This window comes from Equus asinus, chromosome 10 (genome assembly GCF_041296235.1).
Source record: "Equus asinus isolate D_3611 breed Donkey chromosome 10, EquAss-T2T_v2, whole genome shotgun sequence".
In the NCBI taxonomy this organism is placed as follows: domain Eukaryota; kingdom Metazoa; phylum Chordata; class Mammalia; order Perissodactyla; family Equidae; genus Equus; species Equus asinus.
Window position 1 is genome coordinate 14228502 of NC_091799.1, and position 21830 is coordinate 14250331.

General features: G+C 50.6%; 1 protein-coding gene across 1 annotated transcript in view; it reads right to left on the reverse strand.

Annotated features, from left to right (window-relative positions):
* Window positions 1–21830, reverse strand: part of CFAP77 (cilia and flagella associated protein 77) — a 124613-nt gene that overhangs the window by 48042 nt on the left and 54741 nt on the right. Inside the window, exons 2-3 of the mRNA XM_014863404.3 lie at window positions 5692–5791; window positions 4922–5150 (exon numbers count right to left, since the gene is read on the reverse strand). Of these exons, the coding sequence (XP_014718890.2) occupies window positions 4922–5150; window positions 5692–5791 (329 nt within the window). The remainder of the gene's footprint in view (window positions 1–4921; window positions 5151–5691; window positions 5792–21830) is intronic.

The following is a 21830-nucleotide window of genomic DNA, read 5'->3' on the forward strand; positions in this document are numbered from 1 at the left end:
TCGCTGCTTCTCCCCTCCCTGCCATCCCTGACTCGTCGTAATCGACAATGCTGAACCAATTAGGAGCAATAACAATTAAGATGTGATGAGAACATGGGAACATTTGCAAACACTCATTAAAACACATCAATAACTAAGTCCTTCTTTAATAGTTCCATTTCTGGCCTCCAGACATGTCTGTTTATGGACCTTGAGTCGCAGCATGCTTTGAGATCTGTGTTATGGCCTTACACCTGGTGATGAGAATTTAAAATTCTTCCCTGACTTGACTTCTGAGATGGGACAGTGAAACAGTACGGCAAGAATGCACGGGCTCTTTCCAGCTGCGTGATCCTAGAGGGGTGGCCTTCAAAGCCGACCAGCCAGATGGGCACAAATTCAGGCTCTGACACCCTCAGCCTCGGGTGGGGCCCACACCCTCCCTTTCCTGGCCTGTGAAGCGAGCGGAATGATACCTGCCCCATAGGATTGATATTAGAATTAGCAATTAACCTGCCACATGTAAGCTCCGTTCGCAGCAGCTTCTGTTAGTGGTGGCCCCTACCGTGATCAGAGGACAAAAAGAGGCAGAGTTGGCTGAGGGATCCACACCAGTGGTTGCAAACTCAGTGCCTCCTGGGACCACCCAGATAATGAGAATGAGGGAAGCCGGGCTGGGTGGCAGCCCACATGGATTCTGTCTAGAAGGGGCGCTGCCCGTCAGCTCCGCCCCGGTGCCAGGCAGCAGTGCAGCCCCAGGTTGCCAGCCTCTGACTTTTTAAGAGAAGCAGGAAATCCGGGTTTTTATATGAAATCTCCTGACTTTTAAAATGTGGCAACTCCTGCAGACTTTGTTTAAGTTCTGCACGGGTCCAGCAAACACCTCAGTGGATTGACGTGGGCGTGGCCCCCACCTGTGACCACGTGTCCGCATGGGCCCCCTTATCCAGATAATTGCTTATGTCTCCACGTCCTTTTAGTCACAGAGGCTCCCGGAGTGAAATGTACTTTTCTGATTTAGTGACAATCTGTGACAAATTGGTGTGGATTGAGAACCAAATGCGCTAACTGCAGAGGAAATAATTGAATAACCTCAAACCCGGGTTGGGGTCCCACCTGGTACTGAGAGGCTGACCCGGCGGGCACAGGGCGCCATGTGCTGCCCCGCACATCTGTTTATTTTGTCCATTGTAAAACGTGCAAAGGGCAAGAGGATTTGATATCGGGGAGCAGGGGGAACAGCCGGGGTCAGAATTCTCTCTCTCGAGCGGCACTTACCACCCCCGCGCTGGGCAGCACCCCTGGCTTAGGGAGAGCTTTGTGTGTATTTAGTCCAAGGTGGGACTTTAGTTTTTAACACATCTGTGGTTGTGAGTAGATGGTACTTGTTTGTTTCTTTCTTGATTCATTTATTGGACCAAATCACGCCAACAGCTCCTCGGGTAGTCGAGGGTAATCGGATTTGGTTTTTAACATGCTTTTAAAGTAAAGAAATAAATACACTCGAGGCTGGTAAAGGGTGATCGTTAGAGAAGGGGCCTCGGCGCCATCACTTTAAAGTAATAGCCCCATTATGGGGAGGGCCGATGGCTTTTTAACCGTTTCTTGCGTGTTTGCTGTAAGGTTGAGGGGCTGTGCAGGCAGGTTGGGCATCTCAGTAAAAGCTTTTCCAGCAGCCATTTAACCTCCATTTACGAAGAAATAAAGCGAAATTGATGCTGATTTGGACCTGCTTTGGGGGATATTTTTGTTCCATAAAAGCCCTTTTGCTTGCAATTTGCTGGGCTGCCCTGTCACATCAGAAAGGGCTGCTGTTGATAAAGATAAAGCTTTATGGCCACGATATTTGCTGCTAACAGCAACCTAATGCAGCATTTTCATTTTTGTGCAATTAATGTTAACGTCTGCTACGAAAATTGTCATTAAATACCATTTTAAAATCCATTCAATTTGCATATGCAAAGCCCATTTACCATCACAGAAGATGTAGCCAGCACTTCATCACGCCCTTCCCCCCGAATGGTAGCCACTCGGTTTTATAGCAATTTAAGATTTTATAGTGAAAGCTAGATGATAATGGATGTCCTTTCTGAGCCCAGCCAACTTAAGCTTTTCCATTGCATACGGAATAATGCAGCCCAGGGACCAGAAACTGTGGGTGTTCACGCTGTACCTCAATCCCAAGGAGGCAAGAGGGAGAAGAAAGAGCACTGGAGAGGGAGTCCACCAGCCTGGCTCTAGATCTGCCTCTTGGCTGGTCACAACTTGCTGTGTGACCTTGGGAAAGTCTCTTCACCTCTCTGAACTTTTATTTTACTGTTTAAATAAGGGCTTCAAACCAGGTGATTGCTAATGTCCTATGTGTTCTAATATTTTGTATTTTTGAATATAAGCACACTAGGGTGAGAATCCAGGCCAACCCTTGCTGTGAAGAAGTTGTGTGAACTTGGGGAGGTCAGTTGGTCTCTCCCGGCCTCAGCTGGCTGAGTAGCCCTGCCTACGTCCTGCACAGGGTTTTATTGACAAGGAAATGAAATTGATGTGGAGACGGAACATACCCTGCGAATCCCAGAATGCCAAGTTCCTGCTGCAGAGGAGGAAACAGAAGCCCTGCAGGGCAAAAGAGTGGGGCCCAGGCTAGGGCTAGAACTCCAGGCCGACTCCTGGCCAGGGCTCCTCCTGGACGCCAGGCTGTGTTTGAGACACTGGTGACCAGCATGGTCTAGTCGAGTGACCCAGTGCACAGCAGGGACTCTCTGACCCTCCGTGCTCTGGGCGGTCTGTGAGAACAAGGGCAAGGAGGGCACGCATGCTGGGGGCTGCAGAAGAGTGGGGTGGGGCAGTCAGGGGAGACACCTGGCTTTGAGGGACCGACTGGGGCATTATTTCAAAGGCGGGGGAAGGACAGGGTACAGACGATTAATTCATCCAGCCCAGACGTTCCTGTCCAACGCGCCTCTAGTGTCATAGTCCGGGTTTTGAGGGCTGGTGAATAGAAATGCATTTCTGGGGAGAGAGATGTGTGTAGGATTTGAGGCCACGGGAGGTGGGAAGGTTTGCCAAAGAGATGATGCTGAGCTGGACTTTGAAGAACAAGTAGGTAGGATTCTGAGAAAAGGCAGAGGGAAAAGCATACGAAAGTACGACAGCAGCGACGGCAGCCACTGTGGGGAGCACTACGGCGGGTCCTCGAAAAATGAAACAGAGTTCCCCCATGACCCAGCAATTCCACTTCTGGGCACAGACCCAAAAGAATTGAAAACACTGGAACAGATATTTGTTCACCCCTGTTCCCAGCAGCATTATTCACAATAGCCAAAAGGCAGAAATAATCCAGATGTCCATCAGTAGATGAAAGGATAATCAAAATGTGGTCTATCCACACAATGGAATATTAGTCAGCCTTAAAAAGGAGAGGAATTCTGACACGTGCTACGTACGCCATGGAGGAACCTTGAAGACAAGATGGTAAATGAAATAAACCAGAAACAAAATGGCAAACATCACATGTTTCTGTTTAGATGAGATATCGAGAGTAGTCAAATTTATAGAGACAGAAAGGAGAACGGTGGTTCCCAGGGGCGGAGGGGAGAGGAATAGAGAGTCAGCGTTTCACGAGGACAGAGGGACAGAGTTTCAGTCTGAGATGAGAAAAAAGTTCCAGAGACGGATGGTGGTGATGGTTTCACAACAGTGTGAATGTACTTAAATGCCCCTGAACTATACGCTTAAAAATGGTAAATTTTAGGTATATTTTACCACAGTAAAAAGTGATTAGAAAAAAGAAGGAACTACCACCCACAAAAAAAAGTATGGTGGCAGAGCCAAAGGAAGGCCTGTGTCCAGGAACAGCCGGTTGGGGTGGGAAAGAGGCTGGACACAGATTGTCAGTGGCTTTGAATGAGGCCAAGCAGGGGCCTGCCACACAGACGATGGGCCAAGATATGAGCCTCTCAGTCACAGGCGTCCGGCCTGGGGTCGGGGTCGCCCACTGCTGGCTGAGAGCACCACTTCTATTTATTTGTACAGTGCCATGTGCAAATGTCGGTAATTTTTGTCGTGGTTTTGAGTTTGTGCTCTGACACAGCACAGGTTAGGAAGCCCTGCTGCAGTGGACATTGACTGCTTTGCCTGCTGTTCTGTTCTGTTCTCCTTCCAGAAACACAACCCCTATTTCTACATCTTTTCCACCACCAGCTCCTGTGGCTTGTAGGGACCGACTCCAACCACGCCCCCTACAAGGAGGGGCAAGAGATCAGGCCTGGCCAATCAGGGCAGCAGAATCCCCCCGGCCTCAGCGATTGGTTCAGAGGCAGACATGTGACCCAGGACTGGCCAATCAGCGTATTTCACAATCCCGCCTCACTGTGGTTGGTTCAGGGATAGACATGACACCAAAGTTGGATCAAAGAGTCTTAATCTCAAGGCTTCTGTAGGTCCTACATCCTTCCTTCTGGGGTCACTAAGAGAATAGGACGTAAGAATGGAACTTCTCCTGGCCATTTTGCCAAGTGAGGAAGAAGCTTGTCAGAGAAGGGAGCAAAAACTGGAACGCACAGCCAAGACGTGAAGAGAGACACCAAATGCTGGTGACACTGCCTGACTGCCTAGATCCAGCTATGCCTGAAGCTCTGCCCCTGGGTTTTTAAAAAAAAAATCAAGGCAGTTCAAGTGGAGATTTGATTACAGGCAGCCACATTCTACTTTTGTAGACTGTCATGCATGCCAGAGTTGGGACGCGATTCACATGTCTGCCTCTGAGCTAACCACTGTGACCAAGGTTTGTGAGTTACACTGGTTGGCAGGCCTGGATCAGGCGCCCCTCCCTGGAGTTGAGGGTCATACTCCCACGTTGTTCCCTGATTCAGTCACCACTGACCACCGTCCCTCTGCCCCTGGGCTCCATGGAGAGGGGTGGAGCCTTGCGCGCCAGCCACCTTACCGAGCCCGGATCCCGAACGTCATATTTGGAGGGAGAGAGGGCGGCTCCTTCTTGAGGCGCCGGTCATCCTGGTCACTGATGCGGATGTCATTGAGCTGACGGTAGAGGAAATTCTCCCGGGCAGTTACCAGGCCGGCTTTCACTGCCCCACGGTTCATGGCAATGTAATTCCGGGTCAGCTCATGGGGACAGGTGGGCTGCTGCTTGAACACGTTCCAGTGTCCGATGGCTGGGGGGGAGAGAGACAGAGCCATGGTGTGGCGGTCAGTGTGGGAAGTAAAGCCATCCGTGGCATCTGACGGAGAAGAGCCTGGGGCACACAACCTTCCCATTAACCCGGAGCCTGCTGGGGGACAGCCCTGCTTGGCCCCTGGAGGGGGAGGGGTCAGGATTCCCAGGGATTCCAGAGGGCCTAAGCATCCTTCATGGAGCTGGGTTCACCCGGCCTTGATCTCCTCTGGGCCACCAGAGGGTCGGTCCTGAGCCTGTTCTGTGCTGGTTCTGTGCTCGCAGCTCAAACAGCACAGAGTACACAGTCTGTTGCCTGGGGACAAGGTTCCACACCGGCTGGGGCCCTTGCTATTTTCCTGACACCTCTGACGTGGCCCCTGCTTGGTCTTCCCCATCTCGGCCAAGCCCAGATCTGTGGTTCCCACCAGAATTGCGCTGCAGGGCAGGCCCCTGGGCTCCCTCCTGGATGTGGCCAGCTGCCGAGTGGCCAGCGTAGGTCAAGAGCTCAGCCCCCTCGGGCTCCAAAGTGTGCGGCTCACCTTCGGGGACCCCTCCATCCAGCCCCCGGATGTAGAGTCCGTAATTAAAATTGATTCCAGGCAGACTGCAGCTTCTTTCCCGGGGCTTCCCGAGTTCAGCCTGTTAGGGGACAGACAGAGAACAAAGGTGAGGGGTGGAACCTCATTCCCATCGCATTCTAATCAATTCAGCCACAGCGAGTCATGGAGGCCCACTTTGCCCCCGCCCTGTGGGCGACCTTCAGGGCTACAAGGGTGTGGCCAACAGAGCTGTCCCTGAGAGGAGCCTGAGCTGCATTGGGAACCTGACCGCTGTGCTCGTGCTAAGGGGCCAGTGAGGAGAGCAGAGCGCAGCCAGGGCTGGTCGGCACCAAGGCCTTGAAGGAGGAGGCGCATGTGTGCGGCTGGAGAGGGGAGGCATTGTAAATTCCTACACAGCTGGAGCCATGACTTCTATTGCCTTCTTTCCTAGGGGCACAAATAAATGTGCCCAATAAGTGATATAGGTGCTCAATAAATGCCTCAGGTTAAAAACCTCCTCCTCTGGGAAACCCTCCCAGGTTGCCCTCAGTCCAGACAAGCCTCCTTGTTATACGCCACCACAGGGCCCTGAGCTCCACCTTCAGGGCACTTTCAAAATTACACAGTGGCACCTGCTGCCGCACGGATGGGCCTTGACAAGACAATGCTCAGAGGAGAAGCCAGTCACAAAGGACCACTCATTGTATGATTTCATTCCCACGAAAGGTCTCGAATAGGCAAACCCACAGGGACAGAAAGCAGATTAGTGGTTGCCTGTGGCTGGGAGGGGGAAGAGGATGGGACGACTGGGGGGTGATGGCTAACCGGGTGGGGATTCTTTGGGGAGTAATGAAAATGTTCTAAAATTGATTGTGATGATGGCTGCACGATTCTGTGAATATGCCAAAAGCCATTGGATCGTACATTTTAAATGGGTGAATTGTACGATATGTGAATTATATCTCAGTAAAGCCATTAAAAATTACAAAGTAGTGTAATTGAGTCATTAATTGCATGATCAGTTTAATGTCTGTCTCCCCCAGTAGACTGTGTGCTCAGTCTGTCCTTATTTATTTATGGATTTATTTTGAGGTTAATTTCTTTTTCTTTTTCTTTTTAAAATAGGCTTTATTTTAGAGCAGTTTTAGGTTCACAGCAAAATTGAGCGGAAGGAGCAGAGAGTCCGCATATGTCCCCTTTATCGTCGCCCCTCTTTTTCCCAGGGCCCAGAGTGGAATAGGTGCCGGTACACAGGGATTGAATGAACAAATGAGAGAATGAAGTGCCTCCTCGGGGGCTCTATCAGTTCTTCTCTACATAGCGCCTGATCATTTTTCTCTCTCTTCTCTCCTGTCTCAAGTGCCAGGTCCCGACATTCCTGCAGAGCTGCGGAGTTCTGAGTCCCAGGCAGGTGCACGGGGCCTTTGCTTGGGTGGTTTGTTTTGAACTCCTTCCACACTGGCTCTCTCTGAGCTGCGGACAAAGCTCTGGCTTCCCATTTGTTTATGAAAATGACCTGGCCTCTGCGGTGACTGCAGGGGAACTTAATTAAAATGCGACTTCTCTGGGAGAGGCCCCGCCTCCCCCAGGGCAGGTGCATGTGGGCAGGCTTCCAACTGGCAGAGGAAGACAGACTCGGGAGCTGGCTGCCACTTGGAGGGGGTAGGTGGGGAAGCAGGTGGGTACCTCAGTCTCCATGCTTTTAGGGAGGGCTGCGTGGGAATCAAGAACCGTGGAAACACACTGAAGCCTTAGGCTGCAAAAATCATCCCAGTGGGAGTGCTGCTTATTCTTTCACTCCGCAAATATTTATTTTGTACCTACTCTGTACCAAGCCCTGTGCTGGGAGTTCTAAGGTGAGCAAGCAGACACATAGTCCCTGCCCTTAAGAAATTCATTGTCTTTCAAAAAGGACAATTGAACTAGTAATGACAGTCAAGTGCACTGGGGCAGGGTTGATAGGGGAAGCACAAATTGCCTCTAGCTCTAAAAATCTGAGTCCACAGGGTGAGAGAAGATATTTGCAATATGTATATCTGACAAAGGACTCATCCATCATATATAAAGAGCTGCTACAAATCAATAAGAAAAATACAGACGATCCTATAGAAGAATGAGCAAAAGACTTGAATATGCACTTTATTAAGAGAATGTCTAAGTACCCAAGACCCATATTTCAAGGTGCTCAGCCTCTGAGAAATGCAAAGTAAAAACTCAATGCTTGAATAATAGTTGAAGATGTGGAGCTACAGGAACACTCATGCACTTGGCGGGAGTGTAAACTGGTACAATGACTGTGGAAAACTGTTTAGCAATACCTATTGAAGCTAAACATATGCCTACCTGATAAGCCAACGATCCCCTCCTAGGTGCCCAACAGGAACGAGTGCCTGCGTCCACCCAGAGATCTGTCAGAGAGTGCTCACGGCAGCTCAGATTGTGATAGCCAAGCACAGAAACCACCCAAATGGCCATCACAGGTGGATAAAAAAGTTGTGACACACTCATTCCATGGAACACTCTACAGCAGTGGTTCTCAATTGAGGGCGATTTTGCTCCCCCCAGGACGTTTGGCCATGTCTGGAGACAATTTGGGTTGTCACAGCTTGGGAGGGAGTATCACCCTCTATCTGGTAGACAGAACCCAGGGATGCTGCTAAACATCCCACAATGCACAGGACAGCCCCACCCCTAATAATGAGTTATCTGGTCCCAAGGGCCAATAGTGCCGAGGCTGAGAAACCCCGCTCCACAGCGGTGAGAATGAAAGAACATCTACACACCACGCAGGTGGTTCTCACACCGAGCGAGGGATGGAAGAAGCCAGACACGCAGGGTACACACTGATCCACGCAGGTGAAGTTCAGACTCGAGCAAGACTGGTCTTTGGTTTTAGAAGTCAGGAGCATGGGTCCCCTTGGGGTGGGGGCAGTGGCTGAAAGCAGCCCAAGGGGGTTTCAGGGGCGCTGCTCCCGTTGTTTCCTGACCTGGCATGGGCGCCCTTCACACAGGACTAGGCGGTCCTGCCTGCTGCCTCCCTCAGAACCCACCCATCTGAGACCATGGCCACATGTTGAAAGAGCAGTGGGTTCTTGATACCCACACGGGAGCCCACCTTCATCCAAGTACTGCATAGACACAGAAAAAGATAAACACCACCAGCACAAGAACAACTCACTTGTTCCCACAAGGTTCTCTGGGACCACTTTTTTGAGACTGGAGGGAGTGTTGGGGGTCACGTTCAGAAATCCCTGTGTGGGGTTTCTCTTTTCCCCTAACTTTTCCAGACTGGAGTATTGCCCGGTGGGATGGAATGGAACTCCCCAAGAATTCGGCCGAGAAGCAGATTCAGCCTTCTGCTCTGGCAGCTGGACTTCCCTCCCTCTTGGGCAGGTTACACCAGAGAGGGCCACTCGCAGGAAACACAAAGGGTCCCTGGGCCTGTCTCGGATGTGACTTGAGACCGCCTACAGAGCGTTGCGCTGACTGTCTGCCCAAGAGGGAGCTGCGGGGGTCCGCCCTGACCTTTTCCTCCCTTCCACGCATCCTTAGGTACCTCGTGCTTGAAATTCCACCCTTGGCAATCCAGCCCTCCAGGTTCAGGGGCTGTGGGGCTCAGGATGTAACATGGAAACACCCTGGAGGAGCGTGGACCAGCTCATCTGCCCAACGAGACAGGGGAACTGGTCCCACCCTGGTGCCAATACCAGCAACCACGGCAGCACCTGTAATTGTGGTGACCCTGTGCCAGGCTCCAGGGGGGTACTTCACCCCCGTTACTGCTAATGCCTCAAACAACCCTGCAAAGTGGTTACTACTGCCCCCGTTTTCGGGTGGGAAAACAGAGGCCCAGGCAGCTTTAGGGTTCGCCCAAAGCTGCAGAGCTAATGAATGGCCAAGGCTGGCTTTGAACCCACTTCTGACTCCGCACAGTCTTTGCTGCCTCTTAACGGCTCGCTTGGCATTTAGCATCCACTGCCCGGGACTCTCCACTGTCTTTTCTGTGCACAGATCTTAGCTCTGCATGTGGAGTCTTGCTCACGCAGGACAGGTGAGCCTTTGATTTGCTTGCGCTGTGCCCACCACCCCCCGACCCCTCGAGCATGTGGCTTTATGCCCAGGAGAGCCCTGGGTAAAGTCCACTGTTTGATGCATAGACTGGGGGGGATGGGAAGAGATCCCATTTCACAAAGAATTGTAGGTTTGAAGTGCCCTGGACACGGGACAGCTAAGTCATGACTGGGCCAGGGGAAAGGTGGGCAGGAAAAGAAAGATACAGATCTTGGATTGCATGCAAGGCTCATGTTATGCCTGTGACCTCGTTTAGCAGCCCCCTTTCTTGAGCACTTCCTGTGTCCTGAGAGTTCTTTGTGCTTCTCCCTGAACTCTGCCAACCCCACTGGGACGTGGGTTTCCTATTTTACACATGGGAAAACTGAAGCCTAAAGAGATTCACACTTGCCCCCAGCCACCCAGGTAGTAACTGAAGAGCTGGGGTTAACCGCAGTTCTCTAGGACATCGCAGCTCTGCGCCTGCCCCATAGCGGCCCCTACATCTCTGTGACGGAGGCCACGTTCTCGCCACTGGACAGATGGGAAAATCGAGGCTCAGAAAGGGAACAGACCAATGGGCCCCTTTCAGCTGGCCAATGCAAGCCGTCCTTGCATCTCTCACTTCTTATGGCAGAATTCTAAGACATCTCATGCACGGTCCTCAAGGTCTTTGAAGAGGCACGCCCTGGGCTTGCACAACGGGGAATCAGGAAGCATTGGAAGCCAGTCTAATGTGGCCCCCTAGCCGGAATGCCCTGTCGTCAAGGTGTTAGAATCAAGAGGCTGGGACAAAACTCCCAGCTCTGAGTCTGACCACCCCACCCTCCTCAGCAGCTTTCAAACTGTGCATTTTTCCAAGTTTCCTCTGTCACAGAGTGGCTTGGCTGGAATACAGCTCTGGGTGACAGCTGTCCCCATCAGCAGACAGCTTCATTAAACCTCATTAAGATGTCATCCCTCTCTGCCTTATTTCCCATCTCTCAGCTCTAATTAAAACCATCTCTCTCTCTGTCCCCGGGGGTCCTGGGATTCTCCGGGCTCCTTCTGCATAGCAGCTCCCTCCGCTCCCCAATATGAAGGACCAGGCCCTGGAAACCCCACACTGGGAACCAGACCAGGCAGGCAGCCCCCCGCCTGGAAGCCCCCTCAGAGCAGCCAGTTGCCAGCATGAGGGCCACTGGGGCTTTCCAGAGGCAAGTACAGGTGGCATTTTCCTCAGGCTGCTGCCTTGCTCTGAAGTCACCTGAGACACAGGAAGGAAGGCCCTTGGCCCTGGAGCCTTGCCAAAGCCCGTTTTCCAGGGACAACTTCAAAACAAGTGACCTGGCCTTACAACTCGTGTCTAATCGTTTCCCACCCAAAATACTTTTTAAAATTCTTAATTAGCTCCCCTTTCCTACTGAAGAGGCAAAAGTAGGTGAAATCAAGTGGCTTTGTTTCCTGGACGGCCTGAACTGGATCTCACCCTGGACAAACGGGCAGGTGGTCATTTCTAAGACGGGTTTTCGTCTGGGAGCTTGATGCCGGGGCTCTAAACTTACCTTTGATGTTCACTCCATCAGGAGCAGGTCCCATAAGGGAGTCACTCGCACTTCCTGGCAGCCACACAGAGTGTAGCTCACTAACCCTCTAGCCCGGCGTCGAAACTAAATGAATGTCTGTTCGACAGTTGAAAAGCCTCCACTTACTTTCCTGCATCCTATTAAAGCGTAGTTACGTGCAATCCCACAGTTATTGCCTGGTAGTTATTAAATAAATATCTGTATATGGCTGTACCCGTGCATGCATATGCACACACAGACCATTGCGCTCACGGAGGGGTAGTTCATTATTGTAAAACAACTTAAGATCCTCGAATGAAAAGCACAATATAAATGCAAATTGTGATCATGATTAGCATAGAGGATATTTATTTATTTCCATAATGAGAACCTCAGATAAACAATCATGTGAAATAAGGCGCATTATGCATCAAAGGACTCCGGCGTCGTCTTAGAAGCCGGATTCTTTGAACCATGTGCATCGCGTGAGTGGCAGTCGAACATCGCATAATGATACGAAAAAGCCGCGCGTGAGAAGACCACATTCTTATATGATCAAAGGCATATAAAATAATGTCAAGTGAAAAAAACCAGAGCAGGATTCAAAATTTTACATCTGCTATTGTTACAACCACGTAAAAAAAATTCATTGAAAAAAATCCTAGAAGGAAGCACAACAAAATAAGTGATTGTGTGAGGGTGTGTAGCCAGAGACAGGGGCCTTTCGGGGATATTGAGGTTTTACTTTATAATTAAAAGGGTCGAAAGGCAGAGTTAAAGCATAGATTTCTATTTTCTAGATACCAGTCAGAGGTCAAGGTTCAGGTTCTCCTCCTGTGTCATCACAGCTCCGCTCAAGTTTATAATGAGGCTAAGCTGGCTGCCGCTGGGAGGGGAGGCCGCAGGCCAAGAGGGAGGGTACGGGAAGCCAGCACACTGACGTCACATGGAACTGAGTCCCAGCTCTGCCACTTCGCTTGTGACCTTAGACAAGTCACCTATTTTTTCTGGTCCCCGTTTCCTGACCTGTAAGACGTCCTCCGGCCCATAGAGTATTTAGTGGGATCTGGTCCAGCATGGTGCTCAATAAACGATGGCTACTGTGACTGCTGTCATTGTCATTAGTGTTACTACAGCAGCTCTCCCGCTCAGACCAAGGGGGCGCCCCGGGCAGTGAGGACACCTCTCCAGGCCCCACTGTGCCTGCCCAGCCAACCCCCTCGGCCTTTGCCTGGTTCTCTCGGCCCTGGGCTGTGTTTCACCCCCTGCCCGGTTCCTCCGTCCTCCCTGGGGCAGCCCTGGCCCCTTCCTGCTGCCAGTAGTGTTACTGCTGCTGATGGATGGCCCTTGCCGGGTGAGGCGGTCACGGTGACAGGGCCCCGGCGTTCCCTCCCCTCCCCGTTGACAGCTTGAAACCAGGTCCTTCATTTGCATTTACATGATCTCGCTGTGCAGCTTACGAGATCGAGAGATTTATCTGCTACTTAGCTTGATGTTTGATTACACCCGGAGAAGGCGGCGCGCGGCAAAGTGCAGGGAGGCATCGCTCTGAGCCCACGGCCTCTGGGGGCCGGTAACTCAACAGCAGGTTTAGGTGGATGGGGGAAACGCGCAGTGTTTTGAAAAAGAAAGGGGAGAGGTTGGAAGCAGCAAACACCATGATTTGGATTTAAAAAAAAAAAGCAGTAAAAACTTGCTGGGTGGGAACAGAGGTTATGAACAGGCCCAAGTCACCCTGATGAGGAAGCTCATTGTCCTGGGGAATGAACCCCTGAAACTTTGCCTCCAGAGCAAAAGCAGAAGCTCCTAAAAGCGAGGGTGCCTCTGATATAGGGAGGCGGTGAGGATCGACTCCTGCCGGCAAGGATGCCTCTCGAACCTGCGCGTCTGAATCAACACCAGCTCTGCCAGTTACACCTGCGTGGTCTTGCCTTAGTGACTCAACCCACCTGGCCCCCGACTTCCTGTTCTGTAAAATGGGGAAAACAACACCCCCTCTGAGGTCTATGGCTGAGATGAGTGAATGAGACAGTCTCAGGACCGTGGTGGACACAGAGTGGGGGCCCAATAAATGGAGCTGTGGTGGGGACGAGTGGCTGCTTTCTGAAGAAGATGGGGTGAAGCTCAGCGCCCAGACGGAGAGAAATCACCGTGTGGGGCTTCGCGGTCAAGTGTCACTTCTCTGTTTTCGTGGATTATCCGCTGGGTGGGGCTTGATCCCAGCCACCCCGGGGGCCAGCTCCCAGCTGGGGCGTGCTTAAGGAAGGCAGACTCATTTTCGTCACAGTCTGAGCCGGGCATAATTAGGAGCAGAGATCTGCGGCTGCCAGCCTGTACCCTGTCACATCCCAGATCCGAACAGAAATCATGTGGCGCCTCACTAGGACATTACAGTTTGGTGGCTCAGAACACGAGCGTGGGGCCAAACGCCAGGGTTGGAATTCTGGCTTCCCAACTCTGTATGACCTTGAGCAAGTGGCTGAACCTCCAATCCTCAGTTTCCTTACGCGTAAAATAGGTATAATGTGGGTACCCAGCTCAGAGGTTGTTGGTGGATGTCACAAGGCAAGGAGAGTTCTTAGCAGAGGGCCTAGAAGTTTCTCAATAAAAAGGAAGTAGACTAGCCAGTGGTCGTCATTAGCCTCTCCACTATTTTGAATTACCATTGACCTTGTCTCCATCTGTGTGAACAGAAAACTAGCTGTAAAATTAATATGTCCACTTGATGGTTCCTCAAAAAGGTAAACATAGAATTACCATATGACCCAGCAATTCCACTCCTAGGTATAGACCCAAAGAAATGGAAAACTAATTCATGTACTAACATGTGTACCTGCATGTTCACAGCAGCATTATTCACAATAGCCAAAAGATGGAAACCATCCAAACGTCCATCAACTGATGAACAGATAAAAATGTGGTCTATCCACATACAGTAGAATATTAGTCAGCCATAAAAAAGAATGAAGTCCTAATACATGCTATGACATGCATGAACCTTGAAGACATGATGCTCAGGGAAAGAAGCCTGACGAAAAAGGGCCACATATTGTATGATTCCATTTACATGAAATGTCCAGGATGGGTAAATCCATAGAGACAGAGAGGAGATGAATGATCGCCAAGGCACAGGGGGAGGGAAGAATTGGAGTGACTGTTTATTGGGTACGAGGTTTCCTTTTGGGGTGACGAACATGTCTTGGAACTAGATAGAGGTGGTGATTGAACAACACTGCCAATGGCTAAATGCCACCAAAGTGTACACTTAAAAATGGTTCATTTTATGTGAATTTTACCTCGACAAAAAAAAATTCATGTGTCCACAGGAAGGATATGCCTTGCCTCCCGTCTGAGCAATTTAGGAAACTCCTCTCTCCCTCTTCAGGACAGGAAAGGAAAGAAATGCAGATGAGGTGACTGCCATCTCACTGTGGACCAACGTGGTGGGAAAACACGGTTCCACCTGAAGGAAGGGAGGCTGCGTGGAGGTGTGTGGGCGGGGGTTCCAGGCTGGGACTGGAATTTTAAAAAAATTATTCTCATTGAGGTCCAATGGTTTATAACATTGTGTAATTGCAGGTGTACGTTATTATTTATCAGTTTCTGTATAGACTGTATGTTGCTCACCCCTAATCGTCTAGTTTTTACGTCCCGATACATATGTGCCCCTTTACTCCTTTCACCCCCCCAACCTCCTCCCTCTGGTAAGCACTAATCTGTTCTCTTTGTCCATGTGTTTGTTTATCTTCCACATATGAGTGAAATCATACAGTATTTGTCTTTCTCTGTCTGGCTTTTTTCGCTTAACATCATATCCTCAAGGTCCATCCATGTCATTGCGAGTGGGACGATTTTGTCCTTTTTATGGTTGAATAGTCTTCCATTGTATATATATACCACATCTTCTTTATCCAATCATCAGTCGATGGGCACTTGGGTTGCTTCCACGTCTTGACTATTGTGATTAATGTTGCAGTGAACATAGGCGTGCATAGATTTCTTTCTATTGTTGATTTCAAGTTCTTTGGATAAATACCAGCAGTGGGATAGCCGGATTGTATGGTATTTCTATTTTTAATTTTTTGAGAAATCTCTATGCTGTTTTCCATAGTGGTTGCATCAGTTTGCATTCCCACCAGCAGTTGTTGAGGGCGCCCTTTCCTCCACACCCTCTCCAACGTTTGTTATTTTTTGTCTTGGTGATTATAGCCATTCTAACAGGTGTGAGGTGATATCTCATTGTAGCTTTGATTTGCTTTTCCCTAATAATTAGTGATGGTGAGCATCTTTTCTTGTGCCTGTTGGCCATCTGCATATCTTCTTTGGAAAAATGTCTGTTCATATCCTCTGCCCATTTTTTGAATGAATTGTTTGTATTTTTGTTGTTGAGTTGTATGAATTCTTTATATATTTCGGAAACTAACCCCTTGTCGGATAAATGATTTGCAAATATTTTCTCCCAGTTGGTGGGTTGTCTTCATTTGCTTCTGGTTTCCTTTGCCGTGCAGAATACATGCAGAAGCTCTTTAGTCTGACATAGGGAGTAGAATGTTTTAAGGCCGTTTCTCATCTGGGCCTCGTTGCTCTGAGGGTCTGTGTGGTGGAAGCTGGTGCCGGCGTGTCTTTTAGAGGCTTCTTAGATCTTCATGAAATATTTGTTCCAAAGCAACCCGAGGACCAGTGGAACATGGTGGATTCTGTGTCGCATCCTGTCCCTCCTTTGCTTCCTGTGGCCTCGTTTGGGAAGGCTGCTGTGGGGAAGAAGGCCCACTGGCCTGCGAGTCCGAGACCGGGGTGCTAGCGCCCGTCCCCCTCGCCTGCTCCCGCAGACCCCGCCTCGTCAGTACTGGGGACACTGGAGGGGATCAGCGTCTTTCCTGCTGAGCGCCACAATCTCTTATGACTCAGAGAGGAGCTCGGAGAACCTCGGGTGGACGACGAGGAGAGGTTCCCAGGAGTACGAAGCCCTCGTCCCCACCTGGCCAGGTGGCTTCTACGATACATATTCTATTTCTGGGGGTCTCCATATCAGACTGCTTTCAAAGAGTGGGTTCTATGGCTTTAAGAAAAAAAGATGAGAATCATTCAACGAGGCCATCTTGGAGATCGTCTCCAGCTTCCACCTGGTGTAGACAGATGGGATTGGAATCCAGACTCTGATCCTTCCTCACTGTGTGACCTCTTTGAGTCTCAGTTTCTCATCGTTTGTGGAACAGGGGTGACCGTCCCCTCCTCGTGGTGTAATGAGAAGATTTGACGAGCCAAATGTGGAAAGGTGCCCAGGGGTGCCCGGAATGCAGGAGGTGTGCGCCAGCTGGGAGGGGCTCCTCCTTCGCCTTCTTCTCCAACGTGCCACGAGTTTCGTAAAAGGAAGAAACACCTTTGAGCCTCCTTTGATGTGGTGTCCAACAAGGAAAGGAGGAAGTTTCCAAACTGCTGAGAAGAAATAAACAGAATAAGAGGCTCACTCTACCGAGGTGGGGCTGACAGCATAAGGAAGAAATGGCACAGTCACTGGGTCATTTGGTCAGTTCAGCTGCCAGGGGTCAAAGCCAGAGGACCACAGAGGGAGCAGATTTAAGAAAGAGGCTTCCTACCCAAAGGAAAAAAAAAAAGGAAGGAAAGAAAGAAAAAGAAAACGCAGAGAATGATCTGTGTACTTTTCAAAACTTAAAACAGAAATGAAAGGAAGACTGAGCTGTTTTAAGTTTTGACAGCTGCAGGGATCATTCTGTTTGGTTACTCTATTTATGTTTTCATTTTCTTTATAGATTCATTGAAAATCGCATCATGTAATAGGGAAGAAAAATGTTCAGTGTTCCCCCGCCCCCGATAAACCCTTGTTCCTCCCTGAGAACAGATGAAAACGCCAGCTCCAGTGACTCTTGTTTTGATGTATATTTCATAATATCTCATTGATTGTAAGTTTTATTTCCATGTCAATAAAAAAGTGGTATTGTAATAAGTGAGAAGGAGTTTAACACAAAATGGCAGCTGACCTGTTGGCAGAGCAGATAGCAGAAGTGCAGGAAGTGGTTCTAAAATGAAGCCTCTTGATAAGGATGGCTGTTGATTGTCGCATGAAGCTGGGTGCCAGAAGGACAGGGTCCTGCTGCTCCCCGCTCTTTGCAGCCTATGGGCTTGTTCTCTGATTGGTTCTGGGTTGCCGTGTCGTAGGGAGGGTGGTGCAGGGACCGCTCCTTCAGCAGCAGCAGCAGCAGCAGCCACTTACCCAACGGGCACTGGACTTGGCACCTTGGAGCGTTCAGAGGTGGATAATAACCTAGTTGCCGAGGGAGGAGTGTAGGGAGTGAGTTCGAGGATTTGGGCTGATCCAGGAAAAAGACACGACCATCTGTACATCAGTTGTGTGAGCACAGGGGCAGGCCTGTCCCATTCACCGTGCTGTCCCAGTGCCTGGCACACAGTAGGTCTTCAACACACATTTCTGGAATGCTCACGTGACTGAGTGCCAGTGAGTGGTGCACGTGGCTGATGCTCTGGAAGCTCACGGAAGCAGTGCTCCTCCAGGCCTGGGCTATCTGGGGCAGGTCTTCTAAAACAGGGTATAGATTCTGTTCTTAGATTCTCCAGGGAGTTAAGCTAGGAGGGCAAAAGGCGGAAAAGCCCTGGCTGCCCCACTGTGCACCGCACAAGAAAGGTGGCAGATTCTGCAGTCAGTGGGGCAGCAGAACCAGCTGTGACTATGACAGGCAGGCAGGAACAGGACGGGCGGGAGGCTGGACGCCAACGGGAGGGCCAACCCAGGAGGGCAGCCCTGAGGAGGTTCCCGCTCCCCTTCTCTGGCCTCAGCGTTCCCATCTGTAATACAAGGGAGCAGAACTGTTTGATGTCTAAGGCCCCCTTGGCTCTGCCATTCTCTTTCTGGAGGGTCTCTCGATCGCGTCATCTAGACCCAGGTCATCTGACTCTTTTGTTCAGGAAGGCAGAGCAGCGTGGTGGGAAAGCTTTAGGGCCGGCCTGATCTGGGCTCCAGTGTCAACACTCCTACTTGTCGGCTCATCTCTCAAGGCTGCACAGTTCATAGGCCTGGTGTGAGGAGAGAATACCCAGTGCCCCTCACATAGTAGGCCTCACTAAATACCTACAGCAGGGCTGATGGCAATTGTTATTAGAGAGAGTTGACGTGACCTCTCCCACCTCTGTCAGCAGCGCCTGTGCCTGGTGACAAGCTCACACCCACTGCCCGCGTGCACCCAACCTGAATGACCAGAGCACAGCCGACTAGGCTGCCCTGGGATGGAATCCCACTCACGGCTTCCCCAGCACAACCCTCCAGCCACTTTGAGGAGCATCGCTGGGTTTGTGGGAAGCCCTGGAGATGCTGAGCTGCGTCAAGTGCAAAGAATGGGAAGTATCTGAAGAACGTGATGATGAAGACCTTGGACCAGTCCTCTAGGCACCCCCCATGCACCCGCCCACCCACGTCTGCGTCTCCAGCTGAAAACTGGGAATGCCAGGGCTCCGTGGTGGGAGGAGGGAACAAACGATGGAAGACAAGGTCTGAGCTCCCCCGAAGACGTTCAGTGCAGAAGACGGCCGAGCGATATCCACCAAGCATGAGTGGGCTGCACTATAAACGATTTAATGGGGGGCTTCTTAGACGGAACAGGGCTGCCATGACTCAGGTAAAGATTTCAAATATATGGCAGAATTGCTACATGTGAAATCTGTTTGTACTTAGCTTTTAGTCTTGGAAATTACCAAGCTCTGTGCTGCTCCTACAATTAATCATTAAAGAATTAAGAGTGAGAATACCCATTATTGTAAAGGACTCCAGTGATGGTCTTGATCCAACTTATAAAACAGACAGATTTGGTGCAACTGAATAATTTTCCTCTTCTCTGCACAAAATCAAGCATGCTAGTCATACTCAGTGGCTGGAGCGAATGCTTACAAACTGGTATAGACCAGCCTATAATTACCAAAATGGAAGAAGAACAGCATTTTGTAATGAATGACAAGCTGCTGAGCGGAAATCTAATTTGGTCTAATTAAGCAGCCTTTTGTGAGGATTTGTCTTTAGATGAAAAGAGGGAAGCCAAGGAGATCTAAATGCAAATGAACGCCATCCTTTTGGTTTTAAAGGGCTAGGCTGAGATGAGCATCTTCGCACCAGCCTTCGTCTTCATTAGATCATAGTCCTCTTGTTGTCACCTCAAGCCTGGGCTGGGCCCCACCTGCCTTGGAGGAGCCTCATATTTTTTTTGTCCCTTGTTTCTCATATCTTTTCAAATAGGACACCTCATGTCGACAGAGCTGCCAGGGAGCTTTTGCTTATTCAGGAGCAAATTTCATTTTGCCCAAAGCAATAAAAGCCAGTGGGGTTTTGCTTGCTAGAGGAATCTGCTCCTGTCCTCTGGGGGAGCATCCTCTGAAGTCTGGGCGGTTGGATGCATTGGACGCACACCCAATGCCAATGGCACCGACAGAGCAATTGGGGGAAGCCAACTCCACATCTCGAGCTGCGAGGTAGACCAGACATCTGCCTGAGTTTCCTTGGTGCTGTCTGCTGAAGGCCTGAGGCTGGACTCTAACCCCTTCAGCGGATCACAGGCCCAGTCATATGACAGGGTGGGTTCTCTTTGGCCCACAGAAGGTAACAACGTGCAGCTCATCCCATGCCAAAATGCTGGCGTGCAGCTACTTCAGGGATAAGCAGAGGCCAAACGCTTGACTGCCACACTTGGTTCCCACAATCATCTTCAGCTTCGACAATTCACTAGAAGGACCCACAGAACTCAGACAAACCACTATACTCATAGTTATGGTTTATTACAGCACAGGGAGACGGACTAAAACCAGCAAAGGGAAGAGGCACAGGGGCAGGGTCGAGAAGAGACCAGGTGCAGAACTTCCAGTTGACTTCTCCCAGTGGGGTTGTGTGGGTAGCGCCTACTTCTGCCAGCAATGGCCTGTGGCACTGCGCACAGAGTACTGCCAGCCCGGGAAGTGCACCCGAGCATTGGCGTCCAGGGTGTCGTTGGGAGTTGGTCACACTGACATGGGTGACCACTCATGTGGTTCACCTTGGTCTCCAGCCCCTCCAAAGGCTGAGCTGACACTGTGTGGCCCAAGGCCCTCCATCATAAATCACATTGTTAGTGTGGATTACAGTGTGGCCCGAGGACCCAGGTAAACCAAGACACTAACCAGGCAAGACGTCCCGAGGGCTCAGATGTTGGAGGTTTACCTCCCAGGAGCTGGGCCGAGGCCAGTCCTTTCCTGGAATGTACAGGGTGTAGACAAACCCAGACCTGCTGAGTTAACCCTTCACTGCACCTTGGCCGATGCCCTCTTCGGGAGGGCCCCTGGTGGAAGTGGCAGGGCTGTAAGACCCAGTTAGGTTGCGTAGATGAGAAGAGAAACACAAAATGCTTCCTCACACTGACTCGACAATCTCCCATCTTAGCGCTCCTCCATTTTCAAAGAAATCGCGAGTGTTCTGGTGTTTCCTCTTCCAAACAATAGCAAGTCGAATGAGTGAGAGAGCAGGTGGCTGTGGCGGATCCTCCCCAGCTGGGCCGGCTCAGCGGCCCCTCCGTTATGACTGCTGGTTTAGATTGCTGTCTGAGTCAGCAGCCCCCTCACTTTCCCAGGTGAGTTCACTGTTTTCTCCTTGACCCCCCAGGTGCCTGCCTTGGCATTCACAAGGCACAAGAGAGGGAGCCAGGAGTAGGGACTGAAACTGAATGTGGGGCAACAGAAGGCACAAAGCATCATGTGGAGAGAAATAGAAAGGGGAGCAGGAGCTCATTCTGGTCTTGAGCACTGTTATGGGCTGAATGTTTGTGACCCGCCTAATCCATATATTGAAACCTAAGCCCTAGTCTGATAGTATTAGGAGGTGGGGCCTTTGGGGTGATTAGGTCATGAGGGTGGGGCCCCCATGAATGGGATTAGCGCCCTTATAAGAAGAGGCCCAAGAGCTGGCAGTCTGCAAACCAGGAAGAGGGCTCTCACCCAGAACTCAACCACACTGGTACCGCGTTCTCGAACCTCCAGCCTCCAGCACCATGAGAAAAGAATGTTTGTGGTTTAAGCCCCAGCCTGTGGTGCTTTGAGCTGCCCTAGCCGACGAAGCCAAGAGCAAACAGCTGCTGCGTGTTGAACAATTACGATGTCCTTGACGCCTACCCGCTGACCCCTTGACCCTTCCTGACCTGGCCTCTCATTTACAACTGCACCCCAGCCCCTTCCCTCGCCCTCCCCTGCTTCGGGTTTCTCCACAGCGCTGATCGCCGGCTACCTGCATTTCGCTGATGAATTTGGGTCATCACCTTCCTCTTCTCCCCAAAGTGCGAGCCTCTCGGGGCCGGGACTGTTGGGGGTTTTGGTTCACTGCTCTGTCTCCAGGGCCCAGAATAGTCCTCAGCACATGGTAGGTGCTCAGTGAGTCTTTGTGAGTGATGAATGAATGAATGCATCCTCATCATAACCTATGACGCAGGCCTACTCTTGTCTGAGATTAGCGCTCAGAGAGGTTACCAGCGTGCACAGGGTCACCGGCTGATCGCCAGAGGC